The sequence below is a fragment of the Passer montanus genome, unplaced genomic scaffold (genome assembly GCF_014805655.1).
Source record: "Passer montanus isolate IOZ18808 unplaced genomic scaffold, ASM1480565v1 scaffold206, whole genome shotgun sequence".
Classification (NCBI taxonomy): Eukaryota; Metazoa; Chordata; class Aves; order Passeriformes; family Passeridae; genus Passer; species Passer montanus.
In genome coordinates this window covers 86363-102001 of record NW_024366659.1, presented here as the reverse complement: position 1 = coordinate 102001, position 15639 = coordinate 86363, and the positions used below count along the sequence as shown (strand labels likewise).

The following is a 15639-nucleotide window of genomic DNA, read 5'->3' as shown; positions in this document are numbered from 1 at the left end:
CCTTGCATAAGCTTTTTTTTTTTGTTTGGTTTGGTTTTTTTCCCATGTTATCTTCTGAGTCATAGAAGAACAGTAAATTATTTGGCTAGATTGAAACTTAGAGCACAAAATAAATTTACAGACAGTGAAGGTGTGGATAATACCCCTAAGGAATAGGTCACGTACTCCTAATGGAGCACAGAGCTAAAACTTTTAATGTTTCACTCCAAGCTTCAGCATAATCAAGACAGAGAGGTTTTGTTCTCACAAATTTTGGCCCAGTGCCTTTTAGGTACGAGTGGAAACCCCTTTTTCTGCTCATCTGTAAGATGTACTTATTCCAATTATGACATTACTACCTTTAACTTAAGAAGCAGGATATGAAAACTGCAGACCACTGTAAACATCCAGCAAGTACGCTCCAAAATTTCTGATCAAACTGCTGAAATACCAGACTGAAACAAGTGCCTGGAAATTAATTGCTACTGACAGAAATTTTGCTTTTCACCACTCAAGTTTTTATCAGATAGGTGATTCTAAATGACAAGAGAAGGGTTTCTCATCTCTGAAAGCAAAGCTGAAAGGTGAGCTCCAAGAGCATTTGTGTGGGTGGGCACAAAATCAAAGCAAATTCTCATTTGATAAAATTTTATATTCTTTGTAGAAACACGGAATTCAATTTAGTGAAAAAGAGACAGAAGCAGCCAAGTCTCTATGAACACGTACTTTCCCTTAATAAAGTAAATTAACAAAAAATACACAATAAACCCACCACAAAAATTAACCTGGATTTGATTCAATTTTGGTTTGGGTGAATCACTCCTTCCCTAAGTTTTCTAGCATTACCATCCAGAATGAAGACTATGGAAGGAAACAATCTATAACAGCACCTGGAACAGGCTCCTCTTTCACAGGACAGTCATGATAAATAGGAAAACAAAATGTGTGTCAAAACAGTGGTGTTAGGCATGAAAATACCCCACTGAAGTTTCGTGACTGCACAACTACAAAGTCCAATTTTAAAAAACAAATTGCTCTTGCCATGAGGAGTTGGCAACAATTGCACTGAGTCTCTCAAGTTGCTGACACACCCAAGCCAGGACTGCTGGCCACTGAAACACACACTCTGTCACAGCCATGTCTTGAGCAGATGCTGGGGAATTGATTTATTTGATTATTTAGAAGGTTAATAATCAAAGCAAATATGTTTGATATATTAGCTCTTTTTTTTTTAAGTCCTAGTAGTCAAACAGAAGCCAGGACTGATGGATCATTACATGCTCACAATTCATTGTCTACTAAGGACACACCAGCAATTTTTCCAAGATTCAGCTTCTGTTGTCTAGACTGGCACTACCAGATACACATGAGAAAGCTGCCCTGCGTCTGTAAAAAGCAGCAATAGGAAAGAAATATACCTATGGCAAATAAGTGAAACTACCAGCGTCATGAACCGTGTGGCCAAGATGCAAGCAAAGCTGCAGAGCAACCAATGACGATGTATTACAATTTGTAAAATGTAACTTTATGCTGCCTTTTGCTTTTTATCATCCTTCCTACTCAGCTCCTTTTTACTTTTGTTGCTAATCAGACTTCTGCACTTGATGAAGTATGTCCAAAATCTTTACATTTTGGTCATGCAATAAAGTTGAAGGAAGGCCTGCATTCCCTATTTTAAGGGAATTTTTTTTTTTACTCTCTTAGAAGTCCTTAAAGAAGACTTTATGATAGCATTTTTTTCAATGCTTAAGCCTTGAGACCAAGGTTAGGTATCTGTGCTCTCTGATAAGAAATATTAGCAAAGGATTTGTTACACGGTTGGTTTGTCTCACAAGCTCTGCTCGCAGCAGATGCTGACCCCTGCAGTCATAAATGCAACCCAGCAACAGAAGAGTGATTCCAGCTCCTTTTTAATGAGACAGAGGAAAGCATCACTTCACTGGTGGAGGTGCGCCTTCACCATTCTTCAGGTAAAAAAAATCTAGCCTTGAAATTAAATTAAAAGTCTCCTTTTTACTAATCTTCCACCCTAGTTACTCAAGCCAGCGATGACTGCTAATTCACACAGCTCCTGGTTTATCTGTAAGGATTCTCAGCGACTGACACGAACGCTTATCCACAATCCATTTTACACCCATTAAGGAGCGCATGAAGGAGAAAGAGCAGCTTGATCACAAGCCACCCCTGTATTTTATTTCAACAATGAAATCTGGCAGGGAACTGCTTTGAGTTTACAGCCACAAGCTGGCAAACACCGGAGAAGCTGAAGTGCCAAATCACTGCACCGCCTCTTGCATCCTGGATAGCTGCCCTAGCGAAAATAACTTGGGCAGCAGAAGGAGCCGCTGCGACAGAAGGAGCCAGCAGGATGCGTGTGAGACGGGGTAATTCAGAGGGCAGGCTGAACGAGCAGAAACCAATCAAAAATCGTTTCTCCAGCCCAAACCCACTCCAACCCCAAGCCAGGCGGGGTAACTCGGTCCGCGGGGTGTGTCCCTGGGGCTGGCAGCGGGGGCTGTGACCAGGCGATCTCCGGGACACGCCCCCGCCATTCCAGGCGCCGCCGCGGGCTGAGGCGCCACGCGCGCCCCTCACGGCGCACGCGCCCTAACGGCCGCCCGGGCACGCTCCTCCTCCTCCCAGCCCGTGACGCGCTGGCGTCAGACGCAGCCTCGTCCCGGGGCGGGGGCGGGGCCGGGCGCTAACGGCGCGACTTTTCAAAATGTCGGCGGGGGGGGCGCGGAGCGGCCGGCCCCGGGCCCGGGAGGCGGCGGGGCTGCGCCGGGGCGGGCGGCCCGGGGCGCCCTGATGGGCTAACCGCGCCCCAGGCTCTCGGCACGACCGGCAGCGGGACCCGAGGGAGAGCGGCCGGCGCCATGGCGACCTGCATCGGCGAGAAGATAGAGGTGCGGGGCGCGGGGGGGCCGGGCGCGGGCTCGCCCCGCTGCCGGCGGGCGTGGGTGCGAGCGCGGTTCCTCCCGCGCCTTCCCCACGTGTCCGCGGCCCCGCCGCCGCTGCCATGGCAGCCGGGGGAGGGTGTATGCCGCGTCCCGGGTGTACCCCGCGGCGGGAGCGGCGGCGGGAAGGCGGCCCGGGCGGCAGCGGCAGCGCGGTGCCGGCAGCAGGATGCGGCGGGGGTGGCTGTGCGGGCCCGCCGGGCCCCGCCGCCGCGCCCCGGAGAGCTCCCCACAGGTAGCGCCGGCCCGCCTCGGGCTTTGCCCGGGTCCCGGCGGTGCGTGGGCTCCCCGCCGCTGGCGGGAGAGGCGCTGCGAAGCCTGGCTGACAAAGCGCCGGGCTAACGAGGCCGGTTTGTTCCTCTTGCAGGATTTCAAGGTGGGGAACCTCCTGGGGAAGGGCTCCTTTGCGGGGGTCTACCGAGCAGTATCCCTGAAAACCGGCCTGGAAGTGGCCATCAAAATGGTAAGGCAGCCGGCCAAGGAAGTATGTGTTTCCCTAGAGACCTGCAACAGCCTGGGGTTCTGCAGTTGGGCAGCGATGTTTGGGTTGAATGTTTGTAAATAACGGACATTAAGATTGCGACTCGATCCTGAAAGATGCACCACAACTAAATAGACATAGTAACTAATAGAAATGCTTTTTAGTGTTGACTATATTTAGCTTATCTGCATAGCAAAATGAGATTGAAGTTTCTCTGCTAAGTATTTTAAAAAAATATTAATAAGTATTAGTATTGATAATGTTAATGATTGACTGGTTTCAGTTGTGGTGTTCCTCCAATTATCTATTATACTTGGTCATTAAAAGAGTATACTAAGGTGAACTGTGTGAAAACTTGATTGTACTTAAAAATTGTGAAGCAAATATGCACTGAATATCTTAAGTTATGCTGTGATCCACTTACAGATAGACAAAAAAGCCATGCACAAAGTTGGAATGGTACAGAGGGTTCAGAATGAGGTGAAAATACATTGTCAGCTAAAGCATCCATCTATACTCGAGGTAAGAACCATGGGGTTTGTAGAGAGGGCTGTATATGTGACTTGCTGCATGGTCTGCAAAATAGAATTTCATTTTTTCCTTGCTTTTTTTCCAGCTTTATAACTATTTTGAAGATAGCAACTACGTGTACTTGATACTTGAGATATGTCACAATGGCGAAATGAGCAGATACATAAAGAACAGAAAGAAACCCTTTTCAGAAGATGAAGGTGAGATTTTTTTGGTCTGTGGAGCCATCTGTAAACATTTAATTCTAGAGGAAGAGTATTTAAAGCTGCCATCACAGTTTCTATACCTTAAAATCTTGTGATAAGTGATAATCTAGAGATCGATTATTATTGTGCATATATTCACTTGCAGTTCTATACACATTTGTTTCTGTTTGTGCTACTTGGAGTATAAAAAGATGGTGATCTTAGAAGGCAGAGACAGATAGAAAGTAGAGCTTACCTTTGTACTTAAAATTCTGTTGAAAGGTGGGTCAAGACTGCGAAGAGGAAAGAAGAAGAACAGGAAAACTGGCAACTTCTGCCTTTACTGCTTCCAGACTCACCTCACTGCTCACCTCTTGCTCAGTTCTTCCAGCTTACCTGCTTCTGTATCAGTTTCTAATTTAATTCCATGATTCTGCTATAGGTGGGGATTTTTTGGGACCTGGGCCACAGAACTGGATTAATGGGGTATGGCTATAAGGCATCATTAGTTTAACTTGTGTCCATTTCCAAAAGTGATGAGCAGCTTAGCATTAATTCTTAAGAATCTAATTTGAGAAAATTTGGGCCAGTTGAAAATCTTTCCAGTCCTGTTTCCTGTGTTACATAAAGAGCAAAGTTGTGCCATTTTGCTTAAAGTAGAAAGCAGAAAGTTAATTCCAGTTTCACTAGTATGACACCTAAAAACAGAAACAAGACAAATAGCAAACTTCCAGCTGTTATCTTCAGAGCTGGGATTTCATCATAGCAACATGTGGTTTTGCTTTGACAGCGCGACACTTCCTGCACCAGATTATCACGGGTATGCTGTACCTCCATTCCCACGGAATACTGCACCGGGACCTCACCCTCTCCAACATCTTACTCACCAGCAACATGAACGTCAAGATTGCTGACTTTGGGTTGGCGACTCAGCTGAAGATGCCTCACGAGAAGCATTACACCATGTGTGGAACTCCCAATTACATCTCTCCGGAGATAGCCACGAGGAGCCCGCACGGGCTGGAGTCCGACGTGTGGTCTCTGGGCTGTATGTTTTACACTCTGCTCATTGGCAAGCCGCCTTTCGACACGGACACGGTCAGGAACACGCTGAACAAAGTGGTGCTGGCAGACTATGAAATGCCAGCTTTCTTGTCGAGAGAGGCACAGGACCTCATTCACAGGTTACTGCGCAAAAACCCCGCGGATCGCTTGAGCCTTTCCTCGGTCTTGGATCATCCTTTTATGTCCAGGGGTAGCTCTGCACGGAGCAGAGATCTGGGAACCTCAGAAGATTCCATGGACAGTGGAAATGCCACCATCTCTACGACCTTCATGGGCTCTTCCAGCATCAGCACCAGTGGTAGCTTGAAGGAAAAGAAGAAGCTGTTAGTTGGACAGCCCCTCCCAAATAAAATTACTTTTTTTCCTACAAACAAGAATTGCAGTAATAATTCCTCAGGAGACGAAAGTGGTTCTTTCCGACAGTGGGGAATTCAGGGAAAGGAAACTGGAGTCAGTGGCAGGGGAAGAACCACGCAGCCTGCTGAGGAGAGGCCACATTCCCGCTACCTCCGAAGAGCCCACTCCTCTGACAGGTCTGGCACATCCCACAGCCAGACTCAGGGCATATCCAACGTCATGGATCGATGTCACTCCTTGGAAGTGCTTTCCAAGCCTAAAATAGGAACGAGGGAAAACACAGAATACTTTTCACCTGCTAACAGCTATACTGATATAGGAGAAATATTTAAGGCGAAGACTTGTAGTACTTCTGGTTCTTTTGAAGAGCAGATATCTCCACCTGAAAAAGATCAACCACAGTAAGAATCAGTTTTTCATTCAGATGAAATTTAGAGCTCCTTTATTGTCTTCTTTCCTCTTGCAGCAAGTTGATTATTTCTTTCCCCACAGTAATTGTAGTAGAGAGCCTTGCTAATTGTTCTTTGTAGAAAGAGACAGATGAGGGGAGAAGGCATTCAAAGTGCAATTATCAACATGTTTACTTGCTGATCTCTTGAGGTGATTTTTTTCTTATGCTTAGAGAGGATAAAACAAAAATTCAGTAAAGATTAGGCAATATATTATAAAGATGGTGTGCCAGAAGCAAAGTGTCAGTCGTAGACAATTATCTGAAATTGAGTCCTGTACTTATTTGTAACTTTTGTGAAAATTCTGGCTCCTTTTCTCTAGACTTTCCACAAGCAGAATATCAAAAGAATGATTTTCTGTTTTAATATAAGGACTTCCATATCTTAGTTCCTGCATTTCTTGCCACATTAAGAACTGGCATAATTTCCTATGTTTTCTCTTCAAGGAAAAGACAAACAAGAAACTGTAAAAAAAGTAAATGGAGTAAGAAGATTTTCTTGACTGTTCTCAGGTGTTTGACATAAGCAAAGTTCAGTGAGCATGTGCATTCTTTGTAGTTTGAGAAATGTTTGAGAAATGAAAAATTTATACAAATGTTACTGTAATGCTTACTTTTGTTCCCCATGACTTCACAAAGCCATGCTGAATGTAAACATGAGAGAATATTAATGTGAGTGTGGGGACTAACTTAATGGTTACAACTTTTTTTATGTTGTTGATTATAGGAAAGCCTCTTACACCTGTAGTTAGCTTGCACAGCAATCTGAAATGCAAGTCCTAAGACTTGAATTAGATGGTTTATATTCTGTGGTTTTGGGGTGGTTTTGGTACTAAGTGACCTCTTGCCAATGTCATCATCACTACAAGAAGTGCAGACAGATTCAGGCTATGGAGATAAAAAAATCTCACAGGAGCTTAGAATTTACAACAGATGAGTGACTCTGCAGTAAATGGTTTTGTGTGCATTCTTTATCCTTCAACATATGGATTATAGCTTGAGTTTACCTGTGGCTATATATATGTCATCATCTAAAAAGCTGGTAAAAAATCATTATAATTTTTGGGTTTGATTGTATTTTATATAAATTCAAAGTATTTTGGATTTGGCATCTTTCAGCTGCATGTTTGTTACGCTGAGTGAGATACACAAGGCTCAAGGGTGTCATGTCATCACTGGGTCTTCTCCAAGGCTATGAATTAAGAGCTAGGTGTAGGAGCAGCTACTGCTGGCAGCATTATCCTAACTTTTCATTCCATTTGGAAACTATTTTATTTTCCTATTCTTTACCCCATGAAAAAGAAGCATGTTCTATGCTTCCTAGATCTACAAAATGCCACCTGCCTTTCCTAAATGTTCTAAGTGTCCTGCTTTCTGCAGCTGTAGCATTTTAACTTTTGTTGTGCAAGTGTCTTTGATACAAACTTGATTATGTGTGTAACTTTTATTTTGTAGCTCAAATTACCTGTGCCCAGTGAAGCCCCAGGTTGGTTTGTTAGAGCAGAAGTCCCAGGCTGAGACGATGCAGCAGTGGCTTGGAAGCATGCAAACAAATGGTGTGTTACTCATCACTTCTGTATTTTTGCAGTCAAGTAATAGTTTCAGTGGGATTTTCTATTCTCATTTCTTTGTACACTGAATTTGAATACATAGTTTCCTAAAACAAGCTTGTTATTTTCTACTACTATTTTAGCAAAAAAATAAACCCCAAAACAAAGAGAACCAGAATTTTAGACCCTGACATAATTACTCAATGTGTGTAAATATGTCAGAGTGAATATACGACAAAATACTAGCAGGTGACCTGAAAGCCCTGTTAATGTAGTTGTGCAATTGCAACTAAATAAGAGAAGATGGGACCTCAATGAATGAGAAAGATAATAAGGCTGCAGAAGGATGGGTGGAGGAAAGGACAAAGACACAGAAGGGAAGGAGGTGTTCTTTGTTGTGCATCATATTACATCATTTGCAAATAAAGTAATTTAATCATAAGAATAAACCATAAATGTATTCTGGCCCTTTTTGGTTTGATGTTACTGGACTCCTTTCCTTCTTGTGTACAGGGAACTGGAATCAGAGAACATATGGTCTGAATAATCCTATTTAATTTTTGGTCCCTTCTCAACTGTTCAGCCACACAGCAGAAGGAGCACAATAGTGATGTGGGTGAGGTGAAAGTTGATCAAGGGCTTAAATATGAAAACTAGGGAAGGAGTTATAGGAAAGTTAAATATAAAAACAGGTGTTTAGAAGAAATAAATACAAGGATTTTAAAAATAAAACAAGGGACTTGGAGTATGCATTTAACATTTTGAGTACTAAGACCTCTGGCAGATGGTAAAACACTAGTTAGATAAACTGCAACTTACATGAAATTTGCTAGTAGTGCTAATCTGAATGGTAAATAAACTGATTTTCAACAGACTAAACCAATTCTTGTGTAAGAATATATTTGAAGTCCTAGTATTTTGTTTATAAATTACTCTTAAAAATTATTTTATATATGAAAACTGAAGACCATCATAACTGAAATGTAGGAACAGCTTAAAGTAGCACTGGAATTTTGCTAGCATCGGTACTGATGGTACTAAAAGGCCTGATGGTTTGGACTGAGAACTAAAGAAATCCCATTCTTCCCTTAAATAAGCCTTCAAAGACAATTCCTTGAAAAGCTTTTAAATATATATAGAATAAGCTTTTAAAGCTTATTATCTATATAAGCTATATATAAGCTATATAAGCTTATATATAGATAAGCTTATATATGTATAGCTTATATACGTATAAGCTGTATAAGCTATATATCTTAAAGATTATATCTATCTTATATTTAAAAGCTTTAAAATTATTTAAAAGCTTTTAAATATACTAGAATTTTTTCCTTCTGGCTATGACTTTGAATCTGCAATGTCCCTTTGTGGTGCTTTCAGATCCTCTGGGACCACCTGCAGACCTGACTGGCAAGAGTAATGCCCGTGGAGGTTTTCGGTACCATCTGGAGGCGCAGCAGGATGCACCAAGGAATGCATGGAACACCTTAAAAGACATAAGGAATCACGGTGCTTCTGGTGACTGTCCACATTCTTTAAACCAGAGAAACCCACAGCAATGCATCCCTGGAGTTGTCTGCAAAAATGAGACAATTCAGCCTGGCCTCTGGCTGAACTCCAGAATGACATGTGGCCTTTGGTCAACTCCAGAACAAAACCAAACTTGTGGCCAAGAACCATCAGCACACCAGAAACCTACACTGCGAAGTGTTGTGTCACCTCTCACTGCTCACAGGCTGAAACCCATCAGGCAAAAAACCAAAAATGCAGTGGTAAGTAACAGTTCTGAAAATGGGAACAACTGATGTGCTTAATATGTGTCTTAAAAATCACTTGGTAAAATAGAAATATATATTTTTAGGAAACTTAATCTAGAATAATTTAGTTTAAAATCATAGTAATAAGATGCATCTTAGCTTTGGTATAGAGAATACTTAGAGCATAATAGAGCAGACCTGTCTGTGTTTTGTCACTTAAGCCTCACCATTAGTTACCAGGCTGATACACTTCAGTCATCTTGAAGTGTTCTGCTTTAAAAAAAATAGCACTAATAACAAAAGTTACTGTAGAAGCATTTATCTGTTTGAAGTGCATTTAAGGAAAAAGAAAAGCATTTATTAAAGCATTTGTGGGGGAAAAAAGTGGTATCTTACCTTTTGCAGAAAGTAGATTCATGTTTAATATATTTTAGGTGAGCATTCTAGATACTGGGGAAGTGTGTATGGAGTTTCTGAAAGAACACCGCTCACAGGAACTTGTGAAAGAAGTTCTCAGAATATCTTGTGATGGAAATGTGGTGAGTACATTTTTGATTTCTTCACTGTTTTATGAAGTGCTTGGAGTTCATTCAGAGCTGTTTTTTTCTTTTTAAGTGATTATTTATTTTGAAATTCACTGTTTATATATGCACAGCTGTAAACTCTGCCCCTCCATAATAAAGCCATATAAATACAAGGAGCAAGCAATTATTTCAGAGAAAAAACTGGACTTGACTTTTGGAATAGGTGAAGTATTGGTGAAAAAGAGTGGCTGTTAAATAATTACTCAGAGGAATAGAGCTTTCATGGTAAAGCATAGTAATTAATTAAAATGTGAGTTATTTCCATACCTGTTAAAAGTGCAGAGTGCTGTAGTAAGTTGCAACTACACACAATTTTTATTCCCTTTTTGTAGATTGCCGTTTATCATCCAAATGAAGGAAGAGGTTTCCTTCTTGATGACAGACCTCCTCCTCCTCCTGAAGGCATCTGCACATATAATTTTGACAACTTGCCAGGTAACCTGAAATTTACTTAAAAATTATGATGATTAATGTGATATTTTAAGTGAATCTTGCAACTTTATAGCTTTTACCTATTACTTCTCTGATAACTCTGAAGTAAAACTCCTTTCAGAATTAGATCCAAACTACAGTTTAACTGGAAAATGTTTTGAAACTTCAGAAGGAAGTGTAACCCACAGGTTTTGATTCCTTTTATATGGAAGCTTTAAGGAGTCTCCCCTTTGCAATGTAGTATACTAAAATTAAAACTCTTGTAGTCTTTTCCTCATTCATACTGGGAGCTGTTGGTGGAAATAAGTCAGTTTCTCTAAACATGTCTGTCACATACTTAAATACTACTCACAACTTTCAGCTATCAAATACATAATTTAAATTACTTCTCTTCAAGCTGGTGTACAGTGTTTAATCTGCTAAATTCTAATTTTTTTTAATTTTCTTTTTTTAGAAAAGTACTGGAAAAAATACCAGTATGCAGCTAAGTTTGTGCAGTTGGTGAGAACAAAAACCCCTAAAGTGACATTTTATACAAGATATGCCAAGTGCATGTTGATGGAAAATTCACCCCCTGCAGATGTTGAAATTTGTTTTTATGATGGTATGTATTCATTTTTGCAGTTATGCAAATAGCTAAATAATGATTTTAGGGCTGTACTACAATATTACCTAACACTAAACAACCACCACTCCAGTTTGAAGAAAATAGTGCACTCTAAGCAGTTTTTTGGATACCCTGCCTTTGTTTTATCACTTGTAGATTAGTTGATTCTTTAATTCCTTACTGATACCTTCCTCAGGAAGTACATGCTATTAAAGTGTTATTTGAATTATACATTATTCATGAGCTCTTCTTTCCATGGTTTAACTGTTATTTTATACAACTCACACTGAAAGTGTTCACATTTTCTTGCAGGAGCAAAGATCCATAAGACAGCTGGTATAACTCGTGTGATTGAAAAGTCAGGGAAATCCTTCACTGTGAAAGGAGAAAGCGAAGCAGGGTTGAAGAAGGAAATCCAGGCTTACATGGATCATGCAAATGAGGTAAGGTGTTTTACACAGACCTTTTCCAAGCAACTTCCTGAAAATTCAGCTTCCCTTTCACAAATGTGCTTCCTGTGTTGCTTTCCATGTTTTTCATTACACTGTTAAGGAGGGAGGGTGATGTTCCTGGAAGAGCAAATATGAGAGTAGAGGTAATGGTTACAATCCCTCACAAGCAGGACTGAGTGCATAAAGCAGGTTTGCCTGTCTGGTGAAAGGATTAAACACAACAAATCAAGCTACTTCATACAACTTGAAAAATTCAGTACTGTTGAAATTCCCTCGTGTGGGCTCACTTGCCCACTAAAACTAAACATGTATGAAATAGTTATACAGTTCTCAATTGAAAACTTTAATGAACTCCTCATTTCAGGGACATCGTATATGCCTTGCGCTGGAATGTGCTGTCTTGGAAGAAGAGAAAAGGAGTGGAAGTGCTCCATTTTTTCCAATAATTGTTGGAAGGTAATATCTTTCAGTTCAAAATACTGATGTATTTGAATAGTTATGTAATTATTGAATATTTATTGCATATTTATGTATTTGAACTGAAAAACAGTTCTGTAGAAGACTCTTTCCATCAGGTGCTTTGGACAGGCCATGGTAAAATGAAGGAAGAGCTTTGTCTCCTCACTGGTTTATTTAATGTCTTTTGGACAGACCTTTTCCCTGTTTTTGTTATTGTTTTTCCAGAAAACCTGGTAATACTGAATCACCACAGGCTGTAGCACCTCCACTGTTGGACAAGACAAACTATTCAAAAGAAGTTGTGGCATTGGATAGAAATCAAGCTGCCAGTTCTACTCCAGTTCAGACTCCAAACTGTGCTCCTGTAAGTACAGAAGGATGTGCCATAGAGACCAGTCTCCCATGTTGCTGTTTTTCTTGACTTAATGGAATTACATTTGTATGGCCATAGGCTTTTATTAGCCATTTATGAGCATACTGACTAGAAATATTAGCTTTGATTTCAACTAACTTTTGATACCTGCATTTAAGAGCATGTGAAAAATCAGAACATTCCAACACTTTACCACAAATGCCTCCTGGGAGCAAAGTTTGAAAATTGCTTACTCGTGTTAGACAGCACAGTCTTTAGTTTGAAAGCTCTGGTGTTCCCTCAGTGCTGTATAACACATGGTATCACAAAGGGTATTAGCACTTGCTGTTGTTGTTCTGAAATAATCAAGTGTTAGTGTGTATATAAGAAAAGGGTAAGCAAGAATATATGTGTAACCAATAAGGCTTTGTAAACAATTTAATCTGGTTTGTTTAAAAGGCCCACTAAGCTTTGGTTCCTCATAAAACTTCCTCAGCTGACTGAATTATACCAGGGTCACACTGAGTTTGTATTGTGAGCTTTATTGAATGTACCTCAATCTACATTTGTAGGATCTGCATCTGATTGTGTAGTTTGTGTGCCTAGTACAGAATCTGACCATTTCCACTAGACTGAAGAGAACTGACAACAAAAAGTTGTGTCCCTGTGGGGTTTTTATACTGTAATGCTGTGAAATGAAGCATAGAGGCTAAATCTGTCTGTATACATGAACAGGTGGCAACTGACCACTGCAGCTCATCAGGAGCATTAATGCCAAGGCTGTTAATTCTGTGCATCTCTGGGTTTTAGGTGGTGCCCTGTGAAAAGCCTACATTTCTGACTAACACTGTTGAAAAGACCTGCTCCTCTGTTCATCAAACGGAATGCAGTCCAAATTCAGCCCAACTCGTCAAATCTGTTTTTGTGAAAAATGTTGGCTGGGCTTCTCAGGTGAGAAATTAATAAAGGAGGCACGTCTATTCTTTTTCCTACTAATTTGAGATAAGTATTTTTAAGTCATTAACTTTAAACTTGATTTGTGAGGAATCATTCAGTTGTGCACTACAGCTTAATCTAAAATTTGTATGCAGAAAGATACTTTTAGATGTCTTAGATAAAAACCATGGTGAACTACATAAGCAGAAGAAACCTAAATAATAGTTCAGTATCTCAGTTACCACAGACTTCCTGTGGCTATTACTGCCTGTTTCAGTGTCCTTTGTCATTTAAATTTGACTCTAGTAAAAAACTGAAACTGTTTAACTTCTCTGTTCACTAACATAGATGCAAAGATGTCATGAAAAGTTTTTAATAGCTACGTACCAGATCTGTACAAGAGAAATGTATCTTCCTCTACAGCAGGAAAAGTTGTTTCCTTGCAAAGCCATCTTCCCTCTGCTTTTCTGTTGAATAAGCTTTAGGTTTAAAACATTGTTCTTGGCTATCCAGAAAAAGTAAACTTCCTGTCCTAACAGAAAAAGTTCTCTTGATATATATATATATACATATACATAAAGTTTAAATTGTGCATACCTATGAACTCTCACAAATGGGCCTCTTTTCAGAGTTTGGCACTTCATAAAATTTCTTTAGGAGTGGTTAAGCTAAAGGTACGTCTTGATTTATCTGACATTGACAAGGATAACTAAAGCCAATCATCTGAAACCTGAGGAAGTCAGCAGGAGACTACTTCCTCCAAATTAATATCGATGCAATCTTTATCTTTGAAAGACTGACCAAAATACCTAAGTACCTTCAGCAATTTTGAAAAGCTTTCAGCTTCCATTATTAGAAGAGTTCCAAGCTTGTAATTTTGTATTTCATATGCTCAAACCACAATGTAACTTCTCTCATCAGCTGACCAGTGGAGCGGTATGGGTTCAGTTCAATGATGGATCCCAGCTGGTAGCCCAAGCAGGTGTCTCTTCCATCACTTACACTTCTCCAGATGGCCAGACAACCAGGTGAGCCTGTTCCTGCCATAAAAACATCCAGGTAACTCAGTACTAGGCTCTTGTACATCAGGTAACTTAATAGCTGCTACTGACTTTGGTTTGTAAATTTTAAACCTTAGCATTGCCATCACTTCACAGTTGGTTTGCTTATGTAAGCTTATTTAATAAAGAGAAGCACACATAGCCAACTGATACAAATAAATATTAATTTGTCATCTGGATAACAAATTACTAAAACAAGCTGGGAATGCATCTACTTGGTCTCCAGAGTACTGCAACTATTCATGTGTAGTATTAAAAACAGGGAGGTTGAGGAAAGTAGTGTTTTGAAATAACTATATTGTAATGAAATAAAACAAATTATTTAAGCATCTCAGTTTTTCTATACTGCTTTGCCACTCTAGGTATGGAGAAGATGATAAGTTGCCAGAATACATCAAAGAGAAGCTGCACTGTCTGTCTTCTATTCTTGTCATGTTTACCAATCCAGCTGGTCCTCACTGACTAAAGGAAACCGGGTGTCATGGCACAAGAGCTTAATAAACTCACTCACTGACTTCACAGTAAAGTGACTGATCTTACTTAGCTTATGCAGAGATTCTTCCAAGATCTGGTAAAAAGCTAGGAAGGGGAGGGTTACTCTCTTTATATGTAGCAAATTGTGTGTGAAGTCTCATACAAAACATACTTTTCATTAAAGTGATGGATAAACTCATTCAAGCCAAACTTTGAGAAACTTAATTCTTGACTGTGTTGTCTTTGGAAATAATCTGAATCTGTTGTATTTTTTTTCTTACTCCACTGCTTACTCAGTGCCAACAATCAAGGAAAACGCATCTGTGCTGTTCAAGTATTTGTAAATAACTTATATTTTTATGTCTTACAAGTAATATATGTAAATATGTATATGTTTTATAAGTCTGTTTTTATTTTTTTGTAGCAGCAGCTTAAAACTTCCCTGCACAAGCATGTTATACAAAAAAAAAATAAATGCAGTGGTAATTGTCTGGATCTATTTATTTGTTTCAAGGTCAATTAGTTGTTAAAGGAGAAGAGTTAATAACTTTAGGTGGTTTTACCTTGTTTTACACATTGAGTAATACTTCCAGCAACTGAAGTAGCATTAACAGTAGCTTTTCTCCTAAGCATTTGGCTTCAAGTGTGCTAACACTCCTGATGGTGCTTGTATCTGTACTTAAATAATCTAAGACTTCCTTATCAGGCAGGAAAAGATCTTAAATGGAGTGGGATCCAAAATGATGTGGAGGAGGTGGAGGATGAAGAGTTTCAGAGGAGTTGGTGCTGGCTGTGTGCAAGCACAGCTGAGCTGAACTGCTTCAAGCCAGTTCTCCTTGTTCAGCTGCGGTTTAAAAGACAGACCTTTGGTTGCTTTGTCATGTCCAAATCAAGGAAATAGCTTGCAAATAAAGAATTTAGCACTAGGAACATCAAGAACAATATACAAGTAGCACTTCTTATGAATTAACT

General features: G+C 40.1%; 1 protein-coding gene and 2 long non-coding RNA genes across 3 annotated transcripts in view; 1 reads left to right on the top strand and 2 right to left on the bottom strand.

Annotated features, from left to right (window-relative positions):
* The window catches only part of LOC120501843, a 15746-nt gene extending 10596 nt beyond the window's left edge, over positions 1 to 5150 (bottom strand). Inside the window, exon 1 of the long non-coding RNA XR_005627405.1 lies at positions 5021 to 5150. This is a non-coding gene — a long non-coding RNA (uncharacterized LOC120501843). The remainder of the gene's footprint in view (positions 1 to 5020) is intronic.
* On the top strand, positions 2676 to 15639 carry PLK4 (polo like kinase 4). Its single transcript, XM_039708581.1, has 16 exons — positions 2676 to 2885; positions 3304 to 3399; positions 3844 to 3939; positions 4034 to 4148; positions 4924 to 5956; positions 7459 to 7559; positions 8934 to 9325; positions 9745 to 9849; positions 10227 to 10329; positions 10781 to 10930; positions 11246 to 11376; positions 11750 to 11841; positions 12070 to 12208; positions 13007 to 13147; positions 14054 to 14160; positions 14556 to 15639. Exons 1-16 carry the CDS (start codon positions 2856 to 2858, stop codon positions 14653 to 14655), a joined length of 2931 nt encoding a protein of 976 aa, XP_039564515.1. The 5' UTR covers positions 2676 to 2855; the 3' UTR covers positions 14656 to 15639.
* Positions 11233 to 14066, bottom strand: LOC120501844. The gene is made up of 3 exons (XR_005627406.1): positions 13950 to 14066; positions 11397 to 11502; positions 11233 to 11308 (listed from the first exon to the last, which is right to left on the bottom strand). It is a non-coding gene; the product is annotated as an uncharacterized LOC120501844 (long non-coding RNA).